General features: G+C 39.4%; 1 protein-coding gene across 4 annotated transcripts in view; it reads left to right on the top strand.

Moving 5' to 3' along the window:
• Nucleotides 1-15323, top strand: part of PANK1 (pantothenate kinase 1) — a 35269-nt gene extending 19946 nt beyond the window's left edge. For 3 of the 4 annotated variants that reach the window (XM_058810306.1, XM_058810304.1, XM_058810307.1), the window contains 5 exons: nt 5180-5433; nt 6952-7128; nt 7529-7652; nt 12741-12866; nt 13486-15323. In XM_058810306.1, the coding sequence (XP_058666289.1) occupies nt 5180-5433; nt 6952-7128; nt 7529-7652; nt 12741-12866; nt 13486-13545 (741 nt within the window). In that variant the 3' untranslated portion in view covers nt 13546-15323. The remainder of the gene's footprint in view (nt 1-5179; nt 5434-6951; nt 7129-7528; nt 7653-12740; nt 12867-13485) is intronic. The other variant, XM_058810305.1, reaches the window with a different exon arrangement.
• Nucleotides 15324-23643: the final 8320 nt, after the last annotated feature.

Below are 23643 nucleotides of genomic sequence, written 5' to 3'. Positions count from 1 at the left end.
GTGCTTACCCTAGAAGTAGGAAAACTGACTCTATTCATTAAACTAGACCACAGAAATAATTTTACCAACCATATGGTTACACTTAATGTTCATTGAAGAGAGCATCAGTAAGTAATTCACCAAAAGGACTGTTTCCAGCCTAGAGGGTTTTTTCTTGCATTTTTGTTCTTTTTTTACCTTCTCTCTGAAAGACTCTGAATGGTCTTTATAGCTGGCAGTCTTTATTTTCAGGTAACAGTGATGTTAAGGCATGGATGAATCTGCAGCCTAATTCTGATAATCCTTCCTCCTTTCCCCAGCTGTGTCACTTCACATATTCTGTAAATGCTCAATAACTGCTTCTGTGAAAGTAAGGAGTACTTAGACTTACTCTTGTGAGGTGAATCTCTCTGTGCTCTGTGGCTCCTCCATGATAGCACAGACACATGACTTGCACAGGAGTTTGCTGTTAATGTAATGAGGAATAAATTTCTAGGCTGCCACTCAGTTTTGTAAAGCAACTCAATGTAAAGGATGGGCAGGATGAGGGGAAGGACTATTCAGACTTTTGATTAAAACCTGCTCTGTTATAAAATTTCTGTTGATTGCAGTGGCTCAAAGGTGGGGTCTTTGTATTCCTTTCCTGAACAGACACCTGCAGAATCTGACTTGTCTTAATAGAAATTTTATTGCTGTCTTCAGTGGGAGCAGCATCTGTGCTAAAAACACCCAATCACTTAATCAAGAACATTTGGGACAGGGGAAGGAAATCTCTTTACCAACACAGACTCAAACTCAGGCCTTGACCTTCCCATAAAGGAAAATTATTTAAAAGTGAGTTTGGCTGTTGGATAGTGATTTTCTTGTGCCAGTTATTAGCTAATTCAAAGGCTTGACTTTGTGCTATGAGCTGAATGTCTGAAGATGACTTATAGACTGTGTTAATCTTAAAACAAATAAATAAACTCACTGTCCTGTGTTGTAGGATGAGTAAGCTGTGTAACTCTTTCACAGTTAGTATGAGACTCAAAAATCTTCTTGCTGCGGAGGCTGGAGGCAGCTGCTCAGGCTGTAGGGGCTGGGCTGGAGTTGAAGAGGCATCCAGAGAATGGGTAAAGTAACTTCTTCAGAGGGAATGGGAGAAACAATGTGCATCTCTTTCTGCCAAGAGAGAGGAGAGATCCTTAGGGCTCCTGTGCCAGGGGGCAGAGCTCTGCACAGGATTCCTGATGAGTGCCTTTTTTGCCCAAAGCTGATATAGAGTGCATCTTCTGCCTCAGTGAATGTTGGAATTGCAGTTTGTTTGCATTAGGCTTTGTCTTGTTTGAATGTGAGTATTTTCAGCTCCATAAAGTAGCATGGTTGGGGTTTGAAGTGAAGATAAAATATAAAGAAAGCAAAGTCTTTATGAAAGTAGAAGAGATGGAAGGAAAAGCTAGATTGTAAGCTATTCTAAGAAATAAAAACTGGAGCAATGCCCAGCAGACATAAAAGCCACAGTGACATAGTAAACGAGGCTGTTGTAATTGATAATTAAAAACTTGCCAGATGCTGTGTTCCTAACAGGTTTTTTACAGAAAAAAAAAATCATGTTTCTCATTGAAAGTCTAAGCAAAAAATGAACTTGCAACTGCATCGGGGTTCAGATTTTGCTGTGTTCACCAGAATACAGTAAAAGTGGGTGAAATGTTTCATGAGCTGGACCTTCATTGAAAATATGTCTGCACACCAATGGTGATACATTAGACTTCAACCCCAGAGCAAGTATGTCATGGCTGCCTTCAGCTCACTTCTAGAGGACTGGGCTGTTTCATGTTCACCTTGCTGAAGTGGATGTATTTCCTCACCCATAATAAGAAACAAATGGGACCCAAGTCTTTGACACATGTGCTTCCATATTTGAAAGCACAGACAAGCTGGTACCATGTTTTTTCTTTTTATACTGCTTGATACTTGAATACAGATGATTTTTTTAATGTTATGCTATTACACTATTTAAAAAACAAGGCAAACAACAAAGAAATCCAAGTCTAAATTTTGTCAAGTAATACAATTTCCCAACACTTCTTGCAAGAGTACAAGAGATGGTCTTTGATTTTTCTTGGAATAGCATCTGTACACAGTAGCAGCAGACCTTTTGTATCCTAAATCAACTGTGTTTCAGGAGTGTGATGCTAAGGTCATGGGGGAAATGTTGGCTATTTTCTTTTGGTGTGTGGCACCTGCTTGCAGGCATGGTTGAAGTCCTAAGTTACTCCTTTTGATGGTCCTGAAGAGTTTCTTGAGGTCTAAAGTGTTTTGTTCCCTAGCCCAGTATTTAAAAAGCAGTCTTAAAAAGAAGAGAGATATCTACAGTCTGGCTATAATGCAGAAAAATTATTCTTTTAAAAAATGTCCGTGTGGTTCCTCTGTAATCATCATAAATTTTCCCTCCAGGGTTCTGTACACTACTTTGTTCTGCAGTTGTTCTTCTCATAGCCCAACTTTCTGACATAACCTCTAGAGAGGCACTGTGCTAAATATAGTTACAGGAGTGCAGAGTAGGGTAAGTTGACCATTTTGCTGTCTGCCTTCATGGTAGGAATTGTAAAGGGCTGGAAAATACCTGCAAATGCATTTTGTAAACATTGTAGGAAAAGCATCCAATTAAAATGTGCTTCTAGACACATCTTCCATTTTAGTTATGCATATTTGCACATAAACTTTGGTTCCTCTAAGAAGAGGTTTGAACAGCTGAAAGTTGAGGATGAGTAGAGTGTGGTAGGTCAGGTTATGGCAGCAGGAAGAAATATTTGCCTACTTGTAAATTAGTTACAATGGTTACAGGTGCCTCTATTCTGAGTGCACTTTTGGTGCTTTGAGACATTGGGAGCAAATACACAGTTGTGAATGCAGGGAAAGGGACAGAATTGTGACCATGGCTCAGTTGTGGCTTCTTGTACAAAACTGGGTTACTACATTTCTTGAAACTTTGCCCTAATTTCTGTTTAGAAATAAGAACAGTGTTGGCTCAGTAAGCTGTTTGGAGCCTTGGGTGTCTGGTGGCTGCAGAGCTTTTGATTCTCTGAAGAAAGGTGGATTGACATAGAATACTGATGCCTGTGTTGATTATTCCAAAAATCAAAACCAGACTTTTCAATGACACAGGAAAATAGTTTTTCAGTCTGCTATGAATATCATACATAAAAGAAAGCAGTAATAGGACTTCTCTGCTTACAGTATATCAACTGTTAAATATAGGACAGAGCTATAAAAAGCAGAACACATTTTAGTGTATCTTTTATACATGGAGGGCTGGACCTAATAAAAGCTTTATGTGTAGTGCTTGAGAAAGAAGCTGATTAGTTTCTCTTGTTCTGTTCTTACAGAGTTGGTGAGGTGACTGGAGAGTTTGTAGAATCGAGGGGTTTGCCTGTGGTTTTGTACTGGTGTCAGAAGTGTTCTGCTCTGATTTGTATTACTTGTTTGTGTCTTGCAAGGTCTCTGGCTAGTGCTTACCTGAGTGTAAAAGTGTAGCCTGGATCAGACAAAAGCAGCTTGTGGTCTAATAGAAATTCATTAAATCCAAAATATCTGCAAAGTACCCTTAAGAATTTTGTAACATTTCTTGAAAAACTTTTTCTCATGAATGATGCTTATTCTATTTGCTAGCTAAATGGTTCAAGTCTTTTATGCTGCATGTCTATAATTTTAATTCATGTAGCAATGTGGTAACCAAAAAAAAAAAGGGGGATTGCAGGAGTTGCAGGAGGAAAGACAGAAACAAGAGGAAATTATTTCCACCTCTCTCACTTGTCTTATGAATAACTGGATCTATATTGAGTCTTTGAGACTGCTGGTTTGGGGTCTTTTTGGTCTTATTTCTTTTCCGTGGTTACAGGATCTGAGGAGTGGCAAGTAAAACAAGAGGACAGACCCAAAGAGTGGGATGGCTTTCACTTAGGGCAAGCTGGAGCTGGGTACAAGTAAAGCAAAGTCTTGACAGGGGAGATTTAAATAGCTTGAAAGAATGTAACCTATTGACCATGCCTGTTCCACAGAAATATCTTCCCTCTTTATAGTGACTTAATATAGCTTCCAGAATTAAAAATAGCACATAGCTACCCATGTAAATCTTCTCCATTAGCTGTTAGGAAAACATCCTGCAGTGTGCAAATACTGAAGAACCAGCTGTGTACTGTATAACTCCATTATACTCTGCTGCTTTTTTTTTTTTTTTTTTTTTTTTGCTAGAAAGTACAGTTAGTTATGACCTGCTTTGCATGCATGAGGATGAAAATGACCTCAGGATTTGGATGGGCATCTTTGCAGGTTTTTTTTTGCCCTCTCCTGTGCCTAACAATGAAAAGGAGTGTTTCCACAGTTGGTCAATGTATCCTATTTTGATAAAGGGATGTTATTTATAATTCTAGTGAATAGAATGCTGTGGCAAGTAGACATGTCTGTTGAAGTACAGTCATGGTGACCTGCAAGATCTCAGAGGGAATGTCTTTTGTCAGCTTTTGTTACTGGTTATCTGCCTTCTCTGTAAGTTATAGTCTGCTGGGGGCATGGGCCTGACAGTCTTTTTGTTTGGATTTTTATATGTTTTTTCACCAAACATAGGGGTTATGCCTCTCTTTTTCATGTGGCATTTTAAAGTGCTCATTGTAATTTAAAAATTAATCAGAATAACTAGTGATATGTACAAAAAAAAACCCCACTGTATATTTAATGCATATTTACATAATATGAACGTCTTAATTATATTGAAAATTTCATTAAACTGCTGGGAAATGTGGTTGGATGATCAGGTAAAGCACTTTGCATCCTGAGGAATGCTGCTGTGTAGGCATATGTCAGATACTGCTCAAAAGCTGCAGAGCACAGCTCCTCTTGGGTTGGGAATGAGGGGGAAGACTTATTGCATCAGAATATGAAGGAGGAGAAATACTCCTGCTTGCAGAGCCCAGAATGTCTCAAAGGCAAACGAACTGGATGGCATTACTGTGTAGCACATCTTGGTTTTGGGAGGTACCTGTCATCAGCCAGATAGTGAATTTTTATTTCAGACTTCATGCTTATATCTTTGTACTGCTTAAATAGCATAATGTGTTACTATTAAAGTGATCAAAGTGCTCCAGTGGAACCTTTTGTCCTTCTCAGTGTTGTGTTATGCTAGGAAATGTGTGTTTCTTAATTTCTTGTTATTCTTTTACAGATGGCTGATCTACAGCTCTATAAACTGGATGAATTGGACTGTTTGATCCAGGGCCTCCTTTATGTTGATTCTGTTGGTTTCAATGGCCAACCAGAGTGCTATTATTTTGAAAATCCTACAGATCCTGAACAGTGCCAGAAAAAGCCTTACTGCCTTGATAATCCATATCCTATGCTGCTGGTTAACATAGGCTCAGGGGTCAGCATCCTAGCTGTGTATTCTAAGGACAATTATAAAAGAGTTACAGGATCCAGGTAAATTTACTTTTGGTTTTTTTAATTTTTTTTTTTCCTTCACAACTGAACAGATAGAATTAGAGAATGTGATCGGTAGCTACAGCTCCAAATTGTGCATGTATTCCCATTTCTTTTAAAAGTCTACCAGTAGCAAGGCTGCAAATATCCTAGGATACCTTCAGAGAGAGAATCTGTGTCAGGGAAATCATTGATCTGTTCAACTTTACACCTGCCTTAGCCTCTTGTTGGTGCTCTTACCTATTTCCTATCTCTTGCTGTGAATTGCCAAAATAGAACTGTCCCAGCAAATGAGTGTTCTCTCCCCTGCATTCTGTTTTTTGGTGCATGATACAAAGTTTCTCCTGTAAAATGCACATGATGTAATTACATATCTTCTATTGCCTTACCTAGGGCATATCCTTGCCACAATGGTAGCCATGAGCCATTTCTCTATCTGCAGTATGGACGTATACAAGTTCAGTGGGAGGCATTGGATTTCTTGTAGTTCTGGGTCTTTTTCAAGCACAGAGATTTTGTATCTTTGGTAGACATGCTTCTAATCCTTTCCACTGTGGAAGGAAAAACATGACTGCAGGGTGTTGTTGACTTGTTATAGGTGATGAAATCAGTGCTGTCTTGTGGCTGGTGTGCAGAGCTTTCTACTGTTCAAATAATGAGTATACTACAGCTCTGTGAGTTGTGTTCTGAAAAACCCAATAATCCAAGAGCACAGAATAAACAGTGACCTCTGTGACCTCCTGTGCTTTTTTCATGAAGTGCAAGAGTGGTGTCTCACTGATCCCCTTGTTTTCAGTGGCTCCAGTCTCTGTGACTGCAGGCGCTGCAAATAAGCTTTGTCAGTGGCCAAGAAAGAATGAGGAAGGATGTAGAGATTACTAAGTTGAAGTTCATGTCTGTAAGACTGAAAAGTTCAAAGTAGAGCTTTAATGGGTTAGCAACATGTTATGCAGTTAAAAATCCCTGCTAATTTAATGTAGTCAGTAAATATTGTACTGAGCCTTTACAAAATATTCAAGTGAGTGCTCCTTGCTCAGAGTTCTTTCAGGCAAAGAACATTCAGGGTTGATGCTGGGCTTGCTTTGAAAAGGAGCCAACCAGAATGCTTTCTGCCATTGGCTAGGGGAACAAGGTCTGCCTTGGCTGCCAGCCCTCATAGATTTACCTTTGTTCACTGTTCATTCTTTCCTCAGTCATTTGAGTGCTCTGCTGGTTAATTATTCTTGTGCAGAAAACTTGTTAGAGTGCTACAAATAGCAAAGTGGTATCTGAGGTACTGGATTGGACCTTATTCTTAGCTAACCCTTTAGTACAATTCTCCTATTCAAGGATTAAAGACTCAAGGCTAGTTCAGTTAAGACCACACTTGTGTTAAATAGGAACTCATTGCAGAGTGTCTGCGTTCCCTCCTCGAGGGAGGGGTTCTGAGATGCAGCTGGCACCTGTGTGCAGCATGTTGTCAGTGGCACTCTGAAGGGTTGTGGTGAGAGCTGGGCTGAAGGGACTGTGCTTTTGCAGCCTTGGAGGAGGAACGTTCCTGGGGCTGTGCTGTTTGCTCACTGGCTGCGAGACGTTTGAAGAAGCGCTGGAAATGGCCGCGAAGGGAGACAGCACCAACGTGGACAAGCTGGTGAAGGACATCTACGGAGGGGACTACGAGCGCTTTGGCCTTCAGGGCTCTGCCGTAGCCTCCAGGTGTGTGTTAACTGGGCTGTTTGTAAGCAGGCCCTTGGAAACTTCCTATGCATGCTACACTGAGTGCATCATCCCTGGACTATGCACCGTGTCCATGTGGAAATGTCACTCCACGGGTCATGGGGTTTGTCCTTTGATCTCTCACCTACTTTTTGCTCTTGTTTTTTTAAACAGCTGTAAGTAATGCCTCATATAGTTTGCTTCCATTTAAAAGACCAGTTATTTTAGAAGTGTCCTTACTCATTGTTCTGCCTTTCTAATGAGATCCCTTTTCACATTTCAAATCTGTCACAAATGAATGGTTATCAAATCCAAGCAAAGCTTGCTAAATGATAAAATTTTAAGGGCTTTTATCACTCCTGAATATCTCATGTTAAAAGGCATGATCTTCCTCACACAGCTTTGGTCATATGATGAGTAAAGAAAAGAGAGATTCCATCAGTAAAGAGGACTTGGCCAGAGCTACTTTGGTCACCATCACCAACAACATCGGTTCTATCGCTCGCATGTGTGCACTGAACGAGGTGAGTTATTTACCATGAGCTTAAAATCTTTGGAGACAACATAGTGAGATTAGCAGCATGCAAAAATGCAAATTGCTGACATAGTAGGTGTGTCACTGGCCTTGGTAAATATGCATGTATTTAATGTCATGTTATAACTCTTGCGGCTTGTTATGTGCATGCTTTGATGTAAAGTGTAAGGCTGTTCAAGCTTCAAAGCTACAGAAGAGGGGAGAAAAATTGTCTGTAAATGCCTCTTCAAGGCATTGAGTTTCAGCCTGGAGTGTTCACTTGTTCTCAAGCTGTAATACATAGATATTACCATGTTTTTAATGCTAATTATTACTCTGTTACTTTGTAGCAATTTACAGGTTTTACTATAGCAAGATAGAATTTATTTTGAATACTATTTTGCTTGGATTGTTTCCATAGCAGGGTGGGTTGAAATTGTGTATTGTGTTAAATGTTTGGATAGATGCAAGTTCCATTGCATTGTGTAAGAAAAAGGAAAAATTCAGTTCATTTTCCTTCCTATCAGATGCTTATTACATTCTTTTCATTAGGCATGATAAATAGGGATGGATTGTTCCATCCATGCACTACAGCTTCCAGCAGCTAAAAAAAACCAAATACAAACCCCACCACAAACCCAAACATTCAGGCCCTTGCTTTTATTTGCAGATTTCATCCTTTACCATTATGTGGTAACTAATACCTTTCATCTGCTCTGAGTAGATAATGAATTTAAAGAATTTTTTTAAATATGTAGATGTTTTAGCTGCACAGCATTCTGTTGGTAGAAAAAAATTGCTGCCACTTTTATATTTTTAATCAACAACACACAGAGCCAGAAAAATTGATCAAAACAAACCCAAGGAACTCAACAAACTGCAATCTAATCACTTTATTGGGTCCCATCTAGCTTATGGCTTTATCAGAAATAGTAAATAATTAATCACGAGTGCTTTTTGTGGGTGTGGGTTTTGATTTGATTTTTAATCAACCTTTGTTGCCTCTCCCTCTTGGTCTTTCCAAGACAAAAGGTCCTAATGCTTAGTCTCCTTACCTAATAAAAGAGAAGACACTCTTTTATGCATTGCTTCATTTTGTCTTTTAAATCTTTTTATGGTTGTAATTTTAAGGTTGAATTATCAGATCTTTATATGATATTCAGAGTGTCATTGCTCAATAATTTATGTGATGGCATATGGATAAATTTTGTGTTCAGAGTTCTTTTGCTAGCAGTTCATAATACTTCATTTTTGTGAGCATGGAACTCATTTCTAAAAAATCAACAATCTCTCCATGGTGTCATCTTAAAAGTGGCTAATTAGGAGCCCCTATTATTGTGTCTGCATAATCAAGCATCTTTCCCCCTTTCAGTTGTGTCATTTCACTCTTTAAATTTAAACTTCATCTGCCATTTTTCCCTCAGTCGTGGGATATAAGTCTATTCAGCACTGCTATGCTATTCATTTTTAATTTTCTTTTGATTTTGTATGCCATTGTTATGTTTTTTGCTCATATTCCTCTCTGGAGGACCTGATCAGCACAAGTTGCAGTGTATGCCCCTATCAAATGCCACTGGTAACCTTCCTTCATTCTGAAAAGTGGCTGCAGGCTTACTTTTTCTTTCTTGACAATTTGACTCTTTCAGTCAGGATGATTCCCTTTGAGTGTTCTCTTTGCTTTCAGCTTCTTTACAGTGTTGCCTTGTGGCATGGAGTTCAAGCAGCATTGTACAGGGCTATCAAAGCATGGAGAGTTGCAGCAGGGAACCACACAGGAGGAGACAGGCTGCTAATGAAACTAATGCTTCTGAGTCACTGTGAAAAGTTCCTACCATCTTTGTTCTGGGGCAGGCCTCTTAAAAACTGGTGTGATCCATAGAATTTGGTGGAGGAATGTGAATTGATGTGTTAAATATTCTTCATTTCACAGTGTCAAAGCAAAATTTCTCCAACGCCTGAAGTAAATGATTTTGTAGTTTTAGAGAATGAAAACTTCATTTAGTTGCTTTACGTACTATTAAAAATGAAAACATGCAGTATCATTTCAAGTAATCTTCACATAGCTTGCTCTTGGGGGAAAAAACCTAATGCTGTCACTCTGCTAAATAATCTAGGCACCTAAATTGCCTTTGGGAGACATGGCTCTTACTTTCAGCAAGCCTGATGAATCAAATCCTCAAATAAGAACTAAATAAATAGTTGAATATGATATTCTTTTGTGGAGCTTGTATGTATTAGATTAGGGTTATGGTAAAGCTCACTTTTAGGTTGACAGAATCAATTTATGCCCTGAAGCATGACTTCTGATAAGTTTTTCCCAATGATTGCAGCTTTAATATTGTGTTGAAAATGACTTGCATATGTGCAGGAAAAAATGAGGCTGGGGAATAAATGAAATGTTCTGTCTGCAAAACTTCAAAGCAAATTTGCTTGCACAAAGTTGGCAATGGGGTAGAAAAATTCCATAGTCTGGAACCATTTGGCCACAGACCCTTTGAAATGGCCTGTCCTAGGCACAGCAGAACTGCATAAAGGAAACTGATCTCCTGGTTTATACTTTCCTTACTTGCAGAACATGTAAGTTTGCATCTGAACAAGCTGCCTTGCAAAAAATATGTGCAGGTTTTAATTGTGTTATTGATACAGATTTTGCTATTCAATTATACTGGTAAATAATGTGAATATGCTATATTAAAGCTATATTATAGCTATGCTATACTACAGCTTTCTGCTGCAGGGTAGTAGAACAATTTAACAAGACCCCACAGAGTGAAAGAGTGCATGTCTTTTCCAGGTTGCTGTAATTTGATTAGCTTAAATAAACATGTCACTACCATCTCTTCAGCAGTTTAAGATTTCTGTCTTTCAGCTTTGAAAGTTTCAGCAGTGGACAATTTAAAATTAAATTGACAAGACTCCCTTAAGAGTAGCATTTCAGCTTCTGAAAAACACTAAACTTGTTTTTAGTTCAGATCAGAAATTTAGGAAAGTTTATATTATTAATACAGCTTTTCACCTTGTCAACTCAAGGAATGTTTGAAACAAAATTGAAATTTGCATGTTGGTCTACACTGTTACTCTAGTAGATACAACTAGTACTTGTAGATTCAAAATTTGCAGTAATTTTTATACTCTGTGCTAGGTATTGCTTCTGCTAACAGTAGCTTTGTTTTTATATTCAGAAAAAATCATATGCATGTGAAATTGAAATGTAGATTCTAATGAGTTTTATGCTATGGCATTACAGGAAATTAATTCGTTGTGTATTTGTCCATCCTTTGTCTGAAGTTGCTTCAGAGACAAAACTGCTTCAGCCAAGGGTGCAGGGTGCTCTTGGCCATGTTCCATAGCAGCAGTTTGAAATTTAAGAAGTTCTTTTTTTCATTCATAAATTCCTGAGTATCAATGCATGCTGATGTGGCTGCAGGGTCTGAGGAGAAAGATGACTGCAGGGGAATGGTTTCAGTAAAGTTTGTGTGGCTGTGTTTGGTTTGAGGGCAGTCAGGGCTGGCCCTTGCTCAGTCTGCACACCAGTGAAGCAGCTCTGCTCTCTGGGGATGGGCTCTGCAGCCCTGGCCACTGCAGTGAGGATGTCCCCTGGGCTGTGACACAGGCACTGCACTGAGGCTGTGCCCTGGGCTGTGACACAGGCACTGCACTGAGGCTGTGCCCTGGGCTGTGACACAGGCACTGCAGTGGGGATGTGCCCTGGGCTGTGACACAGGCACTGCACTGAGGCTGTGCCCTGGGCTGTGACACAGGCACTGCACTGAGGCTGTGCCCTGGGCTGTGACACAGGCACTGCAGTGGGGATGTCCCTGGGCTGTGACACAGGCACTGCAGTGAGGATGTCCCTGGGCTGTGACACAGGCACTGCACTGAGGCTGTGCCCTGGGCTGTGACACAGGCACTGCAGTGGGGATGTCCCTGGGCTGTGACACAGGCACTGCAGTGGGGATGTCCCTGGGCTGTGACACAGGCACTGCAGTGAGGATGTCCCTGGGCTGTGACACAGGCACTGCAGTGAGGATGTCCCTGGGCTGTGACACAGGCACAGTCCTGGGCATGGCACGGCTGTGGCTGCAGCACAGGAATTGCTGCAGAGCCAAGGCTGGGCTTTATAAAGCTGGATCAATGCAGGGGGGTAACCCTTGCTAATTCTAGTCCCTGTCCCTGGCAGCCTTTCTGGCAAACTTCTACAGAAGGCTCTTGAAGATGCATTTCTAGGGCTCTTCAGGACTCCTGTAAAAGCTTTTATCTCCAGGATGTGGCCTCCCTCTGAATCTTCTAGATCAATTCTAGTGTCTGGTGGACATCATCTTTTACTCCAATGCAAAATGCAAGTGAAAATTTGTGCTTGGTAAGATAGGGGCATTGTTTAAACACCACACAGAACCACTGCTCTCTATAGTGGTGTACATACAAGTGAAGATGGTCTGTGGCTTTCTCATTGGCAGCCTAGTGCTGATGGTTCAAAAAATCTTCATTTCCTGTGAAAACTGAGTTCAAATGAAATTTGAAACAAAGGAATGCCATACATATCAAGTATTATTATGTTGTCCCCGTTTCACTTGCTTTTTGAAAATGGAGTCACACTCCTGATAATAGATTATGAAAGATGCTCCTTCTCGTCTCTGTGTAATCATTCTCAGATACCCTTCAGAGGTTCTCCATCTGGATTTAATAATCATAGTGATCTCTGGAAAGTTGCTTCATTTAACATGCAAGGGGAGAAAGATGTCTTCAGTGCAGCCATATGCAATTAGAAAAACCAAACACCACCACCAAAAAGCTCATAATCTGAGTCATCTTGGGAAGGTTGTGACATTTATTCGATATTTTAAACAAATATTGGTCATCTATGATAATAGCTTCTCACTTTCTTTTGAATAAAACTCTGCACCTCCCTGCTCCTGCAATGTCTCTTACTTAGTGGTCAGAAACTGCAATATTTTTTGACTTTTCAGTTTTAAGTATTTAAATGTAACCTAAAATTCCCATTTAACTTGGTATTAGAGGCAGAGGTACATGTTAAATGAGGCAAATAATGTAGCTGAATATAATTTTTCTGATATGTTTTTCAAATTCAATTTTACAGAATATCGACAAGGTGGTGTTTGTTGGCAACTTTCTCAGAATTAATATGATTTCTATGAAGGTGCTAGCATATGCTATGGATTATTGGTCCAAGGGACAGCTAAAAGCTCTCTTTTTGGAACATGAGGTAAGGAAATGTGTTGAACTTCCATTTGTAAGTACAAAATTCTTGTAGTTCTTTTTTTGGTGAACTTGAAAGGGGAAAAATGCCATTGCTTTGAATTGAATGCACAAGCCAAGTTCTGCATAAATGTTATTTAGTTTACAAATTCATTTGAAAATACTACTTGTTATCTCCTTGGTTTGATCACTAATCTTGTGATATGTATTGTTAAACATTGCCCATTTCTCTTATTTGCTTTCTGACCCTGATAGCAACAATGTTCATTTGTGTGGGCTGGTATAAGAGAACCTTAAGTATAATTCATTTTTGTAAGCATAATTTTGAGGTGAGTACCAGATGGACAGGTCCATAATGGAAATTGCCCTTCCTCAGTACAGCATCAGTATTATGGTGTTGTAATATTTTTTTTAATAATTTTGGAGAACTATGTAGGACTCTTCCCAGTATCAGGCCCTTTCTTCTACCTAAGGATGATCTTATTAAATCATATTTTAGATAGAGCAAATACTTGGCAGGGCTGACATTCTTTTAGTTGCCTTAACAGAACTGAAAACTTTGTGTTCATGTTATGTCTTATTTTGGAATTTGATTTGTTTTGATTTTCTTTTGCCTTTGTTCAAAGGGTTATTTTGGAGCTGTTGGGGCTCTTCTAGAAATGCTTAAAATGACAGATGATCAGTGATGAAGCTGTCTGAAGAGATTCCTACTGCAGATGCTGCTGGGTAAGAGTGAAAGCCACTACAAGGATGGAAATGAAGCCATTATGGTAGTTCTACCTGCTGGATTTGTAAATAATTTAAAATCCTTTTAGCTGATCTTTAATTTCTGGGTTTTGACCTTATACTTCAGAATTCATACAGGGAATTACAAGATTTTTTTTCTGTACACTGTATTTTATAGGGGAAAAATGTGCAAAGTGGCCAAACATACAGATTTTATGGATTTATTTTAAAAAATGGATACTGTTTAATGTAAGACCTATGATATGAGGCATCTGCTTTTCTTCTGGGGTTTACTGATTAGTGTGGTAATTTTAACTTCATTTAGTAATCACTCTAGGAGATTTTTTTTATCTTATTTTCATGACGTTTCATGATTTGTTCTTGGTTTCAAATGAAACTACAAAGCTGATGCATTTTACTGTGAAAACTAGTCATTGATTTTTTTGCCTTCACTTTCCTCATTAGATGAGATACTTTAACCACTGTCTATCAACCCCACCCCCAAAAAAATTTTGCAAATCATTCTGTGGCTAAATGCATTTCTTCAAAGGACTGTGAGGAAGCTTTGTAATAGCAGGGGGTTAAAGATTGTAATTTTTCAGTGGTCATGAATTGCAACAGGAAGAGACTGCCAACTGGTTTTGCAGGGCTGATTCATCTTTATAATAAAAAATTTTAAAGATGATGTGAACTAAAATCTTAATTATTGAATTGACACTAAAATGAAAATCCGTTTCTGATGAAAACCTCTGATCAACATGAAGAGTTCTGTAGTAAAGATGTTATTCACACTTGGTATTAGATGGTAAAGGGAGATTGTCTTCAGTTATTTTTCTGTAGTCTACAAGTTTTAACTTGTTCTTAATTGAAAGCAACTGATAACAGCATTATTTAAAGCCCAGTTACTAAAATTAGAAAAATACTGACTAGAGTATTTTCTGCTTTTAAACTAGTGTTAAATTCCTCTCTAGGACATCAAAATTTGGGTGTTTATTCCAATACAGTATTTTCTACCTTTTTGGATTCATGGACCTCTCTAGATCTTTTTTTCCCAAATTGAATTGAAATCCCTTTGAAATCCATGTACTTAGGTTGCTGCAGAGCATGTATAAACTTGGTTTCCTTAGACACCTTGAGGGCTCACAAATGAGAGGCTGAAAAACAATTCATAAATTATTTTGTCTTGCAGGACTGTATGTGATGTCACAAAGTAAATGACTCATCAGAGGGACAGTATAGAATTCAGTATATTTTTGGAAGGGGGTGTATTTCACTTTTTTAAGTCATTGACTTACATATCTCCCAAATGTTGAAAGATGGTAATATTAACTGAAGTGTTAACTTGTGTGATGGAAATAAAGACCACTACTGTTTTGACAGTTTTAATGTATCTGTGGAATTCATTTCTTGAAAGCAATGATGTGATATACATAACAATTTTTTGTGACATATATGGCCACTTATTTACATTATAATCTTTTGGTTCTGGACATGTTTTTACTCTTCATAACAAGGCTTTAGTCTTCGATGCCTTTTGCCAGCTTGAAATTGACTTTAAAGGGCTGTAAACAAAAATATGAGATAATATTAACATACTGAAGTTGATATTTTCTGTAATATTGAGCTTGAGATAAGTGTAGATGGTTCTTCTCAGTGCCTCTATTTTTTTAATAAAGAAAAAAAAACTTTGATTAAGGTTATTGGCTAAGTTCTGCCTTCAAATAAAGATTCACTTGTACACGGTTTTGTTTTTTTAAGGAAAACTTCAGAATGTTGAGACGTAACTGTTCTTCTTATAGTAACCAGTAGAGGGAAGCACGACATCAGCCATGTAGCTGCTGGTTTCAGAGAAAGATCCTGTCCTTCCCTCCTTTGTCTGTTTTTGAAGGGAATTTGACATGGGAATGTCACTGAGGTGTTCTTGCATTCTTCATATTTGGAATTGTGAAGGAAGACTATAATGTTAAGTAAACAAATATGAAAAACCTGCTGTTCTTTTGAGATTGAAATCCTCTCCGTCTCAAAAAAAAAAAAAAAAATCCAAAAAAACCCCCAAATACCAAAAACCCCACACACATGGAAAAAAAATCCTAGCAAGCCATTCAGAGAAATATGTAACAAATTGAGGCTGTGTGGTTAAAGAAGAAAAGCACAATCGTGGTAGCCCTGAAGTTAGCCCTGAGATTCTAGGGACTGTCGGGTAAGTTGATCATAGTTCTAAGAGAAACACAAAATAAAACTTTACCTTAAAAATGCTGATTTGAAATGTAAAGTGTTTAATAGGTGAATTTCTGTATTTAAAAGAATGAGAAAAAGTACTCTGAATTGTATATTACATAAATGAGTACTCCTGGTTGGGAAAAATATTAGCAGACCTTAACTAGAATAGACAGTTGTGGAAAATCACAAAGTAGGAAAAACTAGAGGAAAGTGACACTGTATGTTCAATCTTCCCTTCCTGAGGGAGAAAAGCCCAATTTCTTTGTTGCCTTGAAATCCACAGTTGACTACTTTTTTCCCCTCAGTACCATCATGTGAATCTGCTGTAACTTGCTTCTTTACCTTCAGACTTGGCCTGCCTCCATTTATCCCAGCTCTTTGTTTCCTCCTCCATGTCTCCCTTCTGTAGTTAAAGTATTGGATAAATGACTGTGGTTGATTTCTGGCACTGTTACAATATTTTTGCCTTAGGGGAGTACTTTGGGGCATTTTCTGAGAGCATTGGTGTTGTTTTGAATTTTTCTGCCTGTGTTTGGTGTGCAGTTGGTGTCTACAGTCACTTGTTGGAAGGGGTTCCCCAAGGTGCCCCACTTCACCAGTCATCCAGAGGTATCTAAGGAGTCTGAAAACATTCTTGCTCAACTATACAGATAAACCTCTACTACAACTGGTATGAACTGGAAGTTTGTGCAAGCAAAGTTCAACTCCAGCACTATCCAAGAGTATTACTGAGAACCTAGAAATATCCAGATTATTGGATCTTTTTTGTTTTGCAAACGGTGAAGTTGAAGAAGCAGACTTCCCTAAGGGAGATCAGCGAGTCTGCAGATTTAGTATGTGTTGAAAATACTTGTTTTGCTATAAATTGAAAGAGACCAAGCTTTGTAAATCTAGCTTCTGTTTCTGAAAATGGTAAGGTAATTATTCAGGTAAGTTGGAGCAGAATGAGTCAGACTCATTACTCACAATTGTCATGGCCTCTTCTTCTTTAGCACTTGAATGCTTGTTCTTGAACCACATGCTACTCTCTTCATTTTCTCCCCACCACCACCAAGACAGCCCAATTTTAAATGGTTTTGACAAAAAGTCTAATTGCATCCCCTAGGAAGAAGGGTCTGTGTTCTAAAGTAAAAATTTTCGACTAAAGTATTGGGGGAAAATCCCTAGTGCTGGATGAAGAGAAAGAAACAGCTGAGAGTATTTACTTTATCAGATTGGATAGAGAAGGCTAGCATGGGGTACATGGGGGCAGTACAAGAATCTGACTTCTAGGACAAGTGGGGTGCTTGCAGTTCATTCCAACCTCAGCAAAGCTGTCCTGGTGTTTCACTGTTATCAGCACTTCTGTTCCCATTAGACTGTCACAAGATACTTACAAGTGATTTTTGGCAGGACACAGCAGAACTTTAGAGATGGGAGAACCATATGGGGTTGAATTGATGACAAAATAAACATCCATGATTGTTTCCAGTTGGATGAGGAGTTCTACTGGGTTCTGTTTTTAAAGCACAAGGTGTCTTTGAATTTGGAATTAAATGTAACACAGGCTATGAAAAACACCACGGTCTCTTTTGTGTCTTGGTACCTGGAATGAAGGTGGGTAAACAGCAGAAGTGGCATCATGTTTTACTTAAAAACAGGGAATGATACATTGTTTTAAGTGGTTTTGCTTATTTTATTGTGATGATCTGTTCACTTCCACCTTCAGAAGCATCTGTCCAAATTGACAACTTTGTCATTTTCCAGGTTTTTGAGTGGGTGACTCATTCATTTCTTTTCAAACTTAAAAGTTTGTGTGAATCTGGGCATTTAATACAAAGCAGAAGTTGCCCTTTAGCAAATGCTGACGGACCAAAGCAGCCTTGGCAGTGCATGTACAGAGAAGAGTTAACCCAAGTTATCAAGATTTCCATGTATGCCCGTCCATGAAGATCTGGTCTCAGCCAACCATGTTACCACTTTCTCATATAATATGTTAGGATTTTTTTTTCCAAAATGGCATGCTTCTTTGGGTTTAAAATCTTTTGTGAGATGAACTTTTCCTTGCAAGGGAATGCACATTTTCTGTTGCATCCTTAAAAGCATCAGGGCGCAATGCTTGGAGCAAGAGTCTCATCATGGGCAGACACTGGTTTGATAATGCATTTGTCACAACAGACAAATCAGTGCTTCAAGCAACAAGATGGTGTGGCCACTGGTGTGCTGTGACTTGGTCAGGGGATTTGTTTTGCATTAATGTGTTAACAAATTGCACAAAAATAAAACAGCTGGTCTCGGTTTGTAGGAGTTTCTAATGCATATGCTAGATTAGGTGGAAGTGGAAATACCTGTGTTTCAGTAAGGATGAAAAAATTAGTATCTCAAGCCCATAGGAAGGATGCTGACCAAAATGCTTTCCTACAAGGTTTTAGAACAGCTGCATCAGTTAGAGACTGCGATGGAAATATTTTCATGTAAGGTAGTAAACCATGACCAAGCTGTAGATGTAGTACTGAGCTGGGATAGTGTTTGCTGTACCTGCCCCTCTGTCCTCCCCCTGGCATTGCCCCACGGACAGGCTGGCTGTCACAGGAGGCAGTGGAGGCAGCACAGCCAAGGTGGTCTGTGAACACCAGTTTTGTGAAATGCACTAGTGCAATGTGGGCAAGGCAACTGAAGCTGTGAGAGGCTTCTCTGAAAAGATTGGATAGGCTTCACCTGGAGATAAAACCTTACTATTGCTATTGATTTGAACAGTGAGAACACTCTCTTATTTTGAAAATTGCTCTTACTCTTTTTATATTTTAAAAAGTACCTGTGAAATAATGCATATTAATTGAAAAACCCCTAAACAAATTAATTCAGCATTTTCACAGTTGGCTGGCTAAATGAATCACAAAATGCTGAGTGTACTTCAAAAAAATTTAGTTCCTTTTAGTGGAATCGTTTTGTTTTTTGAGCAACCTCACCCCTACTGCTATTTGAATAAGTAAACAAAAACATGCTGTTCCTATGTCCTAAGCATGGAGCATGCTGTTACCCAGCTAGCTTTCAGCATATTGCACTTGGCTACAAAAGGCTGTGCACAAAAAATCCAGAAGTATTTACAAGATAAACCAAAAACAGTCCCAAATTCCCAGTGTTTGTCACTTCTGTTTTAGCTTAGAAAATAAATTTTCTGTTCTCTTCAATTATAGGTTTGTAGACTTCTCTCCAGCAGATTTGCCTGTGCAGTGTAGCAGCCCTCAAGCATCATTGGTTTGCCTCTTAGAAGGGAGAAAAGCAGTGCAAGGAAAGCTAAAGCTGCTTCCTGATGGTGGCTGCAGGCTGACCTGTAACACACTTCACACCTGCTCGTTTACACCTAGGGCAGAAAACATTCAGGAACTAAATTTCTCTCCACTACTTGCTCTCATCACGTAAGAAATTGTATTTCAAAAAAATTAAGCAGAAAAGGCACCAAACCCTGCAGACTAATTGACTTTTTATTCACTGGACGAATCGTAGAGGTCAGCTAGTCAAGAAGACTTCTTTTTTCAATTTCTAATCTTTTCCTCCTCAGTTTGGAGCTTGATTTTTTGAAAGTGCCATGCATCATATCTCTGTTCCAGCTTTCCTACCTGAAAGGCAATTATAAAAGCGCCTTTGTGAGATTTTTGTAAACACCTGGTTCCCAGCATTATGGGAATTTGCTTAAAGTTTTGTTTTATGTATGTTAATATAAAGTTCTAAGACACCAACTCTGGCATTATAAGGCCCCTGATCAGGCTGGGAGCAGAAGAGCTGTTCCTGATACTGCTCTGGAGACTATTGGCTGTGGGTGTGAGACAATGTAGAAGTTTGTCCTGTGTGTGGAGATTGTTAGGCAATTAATCACAAAAGTGTAAGAACCGGCTCTTGCTTTTCAAGTCTATTGCCTTACAGACCCAGTGGAGGAGAGAGGGTAATTTAGAGTCAGTTCCCTTTCAGTCCCTGACCATTCCATTTCCCCTGCTGTGCTAGAAAGCAGTGGTCTATGACTGGAACTCAGTAGAGGGGAATTTGGGACACACACACACAAAAATAGGCAGAACAGCAGAGAACTGTTTTAAAACACAAACAAGAAAACACTGTACTAAAATATGATTCAGGCTTGAATCAGAAATCTGTGGCTGAAGTTTGTGTCACCAGTTCCCAAGTCAGCAGCAGTGGCAGGAGAGCAGCGAGGTGGTGTGGAATGCTGCTGCCCTGTGCTGCCAGGGCTGGGCTGCCTCATACTGAAATGCAGGGCCATGGATAATCAATGGTGTAATATTTACCAAAATATTGGGCTACTCAGAGCAGATAGCTTATTTTAGTTAGCTCTGGCTTAGGCCTCTGTCTGTACATGCATAACTCACAGAGAAAAAAGCAAATGAATGGGGGGAAAAATTGTTGTACCAAGCACAGGTGAAAAAAATTATCTGCAGGATTCTGTGTTGCATAAGTGCCCCTGGGACTAATCTGGTACATCTCCAAATAAAACAGAAATCTTTGATGCTTGTAACTTTCTGTGGAATGACAATAGTTTCTGTGTTTGTTAACTCTGTAAATGTTTGCTGTAGATGATATCAATGGGAATATTTTATTTGAAGTAATGTATTAAAGTTGAAACCACAGAAGCTTCTCCCTCAGCCTGTGAACACAACAAATACAACAAATAGGTAGTAAAAACTGAATTGAAAATAGTGCTAGGTGCTAAGCTGTGTATTTTACAGGTGAGCTGGAGCCAAAACCTGTCCAGAGGTGCAGTATACCCCAGGCTGGGTGGGAACTCTCTCTGAAAGCCCCAGCAGCAGTAAACACCAGCCAGAGTTTTCTCTGAGGTGCAGAAAATTCTTGCCAAAGGATTCGTTTTCTGTGCTGTGGAGATGTGAAGAATTGGTGGTGGTTTACTCTTCTTTTACTTGGTTTTGTGTGATGATTTGGTGAACAGGATAAAGACCTTCAGGCCTTGATCCCCAATTCACCCTTCTTTAGCTCGTGCATTTCCCTGAGGGCTGCTACAGGCAAGGCTGTTGATGATGAGCAGGACAAGCTGCCAACACCATTTCTTCTGAGAGCACAGCAAGCCATACTTGCCACCCAAAAGAACAAAGCCATAATGCTATGAAAAGTTGTAGAATGATGGAAATTATTAGGTCTCCTCAGACTGGAGACATCACAGCCTATATTTGGTGTCAGATTCCTGTATGGATTGAAGTAGCCCAAGCTTCTGGTCCACAGTTAGGTGAATATGTAAGAAAAGCTGGAATAGCTGTGCAAAGGCTGCTTCCAAGACTAATTCAAATTTATTATTCCCATGCTGTGAAAAATTCCAATGTCTAATTAAGTTTTTCTTCTGATGGGAAATTTCCAAATGTCTACATTTCATTTCACTTTCTCCACCAAAATTAAGCCTGCTAGCAAGGAAACCTAGCAGGCTGCCAAAAACAAGTCATTTGAAATAGAAGGGTTTTTTAAAGCTCCTGCATTTCTACAGCCAAATTTTGTTAAATAATGTTTCCCTAGGACATTTTTAGTGATGAATCTGTTTTCCAGTGAAAAATTACTGTACTTGCTAGCTGGAATGCAGATCTTTGTAAAATACGTGCGTATAAATGTGTTCAGAAATCTTACAGTGTGTGCTTGGAGCAAGGACTTCATGACATGTGGATAAAGAGTAACAAGGCAGAAATATGGAAGTTTGCAATCAGTAAAAGGAGATAAATCATCCTCTTGTTCAACTAATATTCAGTATTGATCTGCCTATACTTATTTCATATCGACAGAGAGGATGCTTCTGCCAAAATTTCCCAATAATATTCTGAAGATGATGCACTCTGTAGGTAGCATGACATACTCTCATCTAATTTAGAGTGTCATTAGAAACTGCCTGGTTTCAAATGCATCTTTTGGTCTTATGTTCCAGGAATTAGCAGTGTCCATGGAAAGTGAGGAAAACATTACATACCCTTCCTTTTCTATCCCAGGCTACATATATGACTTACACAGCCACATATTTTTAGGAATGCATCAGTGTCATTTGATCCTTTGCTAAAATCTTGTCAGTAAGAAACAGAGCTTGCTTTCACCTCCAGGAAGGAGCCACAGCTTTCAAGTGTGGGTACTTTACCTTCTTGCCTTGGAGTTGGCAAAATTTGGACTATAGACACAGAGAGGAGGCTGAAGGAACCATAGAAACATACAGTTTCCCCAGTCCTTGGCTTAATTTTTTAGAGAGGCCAGGGAAGCTGGGTTCCTTTGACTATAGAATGCCAAAAGTTGTAGATCCAGATGTTAGTGACCAGATCTGGAGATGTTCCTCTGAGTACACGAGCTGCTGCATGTCCCTGTACAGCTGGCTGGCTGCAAGGGCAGGGCTGATTGGCTCCCAAGGAGATGGGAGAGGAGGGCAGTGGAAGGAGGGTAGTAAGGTTTTCAGTTTCCAACAGGTATTTGTATAAAAGGTTCAAATTAAGAACATTCATTGTGTAGGAAGGCCATTCATCCCCTATTCCATGGCACCTAACCATTCTCCAAACTGAAAAAAACTTTTATTTTACCTGTTGAATTCTATAGTATTATACTGTATTTTTGTGCTTGGCAAAGTGGGAAAGAGTGTAAGGGATTTATTCTTGTTTGCACAGGAACCAAACCAAAACAAGCCCTTGCCCAGTCGTGTTTTCTTTGCCTGGTCAGGCACTCCAGGTGAGGGCATGTGCTCCTTTCCTATCTTGATTGCAGTTCTAAAGAAAGCAACATTGCAGTTTTGGAAGGATTAAGGCTATTATTCATGGCTTCGTGTTGCTTGGTCATTTGTGTACTGTCAGCAGTTGAAACTTGCATGAGAAAAATTAGTGACAAAAGGAATCCTGTCATGAATGTGTAAACATGCGTGCAACCCAAACCCTGGTATTTCTATTAGTGTCAGAGTTTTGATCCAAGAACCAAATGAAGTCACGCATTTTGGTTTGGTGACATCTAGCTTCTGACACTTCAGTGCTTAAAATGAATTTATATAAAAATTAATTAGCACAGAAGTGTTTTAATGTTGCTGTTATTGTAGCGCCAAGGGCAGGTAAGCAGAGTGTGAGTGGTTTTTCTGCCTGAGTTCCCCTGGCATGAGTTCCCACTGTCCAATGCACAGTGTGGTGTAGTGCTCTGACAGTATCCTTTCCACAGCACAGAGAAGCATTACCTGTTGTTGAGCCAGATGTCAAAATGTCAGCAGCCAATACAGACAACCACTGTTGTTCCCCCTGCTGATGGGAGCTGTCACAGAGGTGCTGCCAACCTGACCTGCAGCAAGTTCACTGCAATGCTGAGATCCCCAACCTCTTGAGCAGCAGCTTAATGCCCAGAGCATCATGTTCAGAATTTTATCTTCCAGTGTTAAGCAGTTCAAATAAAGTCTGCTGCAATTATGTTACCAGGGTATTTGGTAAAGGAAATCTTCCAACATGAAGCACAGTTTAATACAAGTAAGATTAAAAAAATCTTTTCAAAATATTAAAGAACCATAAAAACGATGGTCTGGGGGCGGGGGGAAATCAAAAACTCAACAAGAAAGGAGGAGCTGCACTTTTTTTGTCAAAGGACAAGTTTTTGTCATCCACATGCATGGTGGGGTAAACCTAACCCCTTTTCTTTTGGACTTCTGTGAGCCACATGCCACAGGGGCATGTCTACTTGTGCTAGGGAAGATGTGCATACGTGGTGTACAGCTTCATGCCACAGTGAGCACAAGGAGGGGAAAGATCAGTCTCTCCTGGCTCTCTTGTGCACAAAGTAGCTCTAGAGTCACCTAGAAAGGGAAGTCTTTTCCAATTAATAATCTGCCCTGAAGCTGCCATGCTTAC

This window comes from Ammospiza caudacuta, chromosome 9 (genome assembly GCF_027887145.1).
Source record: "Ammospiza caudacuta isolate bAmmCau1 chromosome 9, bAmmCau1.pri, whole genome shotgun sequence".
Classification (NCBI taxonomy): Eukaryota; Metazoa; Chordata; class Aves; order Passeriformes; family Passerellidae; genus Ammospiza; species Ammospiza caudacuta.
Note: the sequence above shows the minus strand (reverse complement) of the source record. Positions and strands in the feature narration are given on the sequence as shown.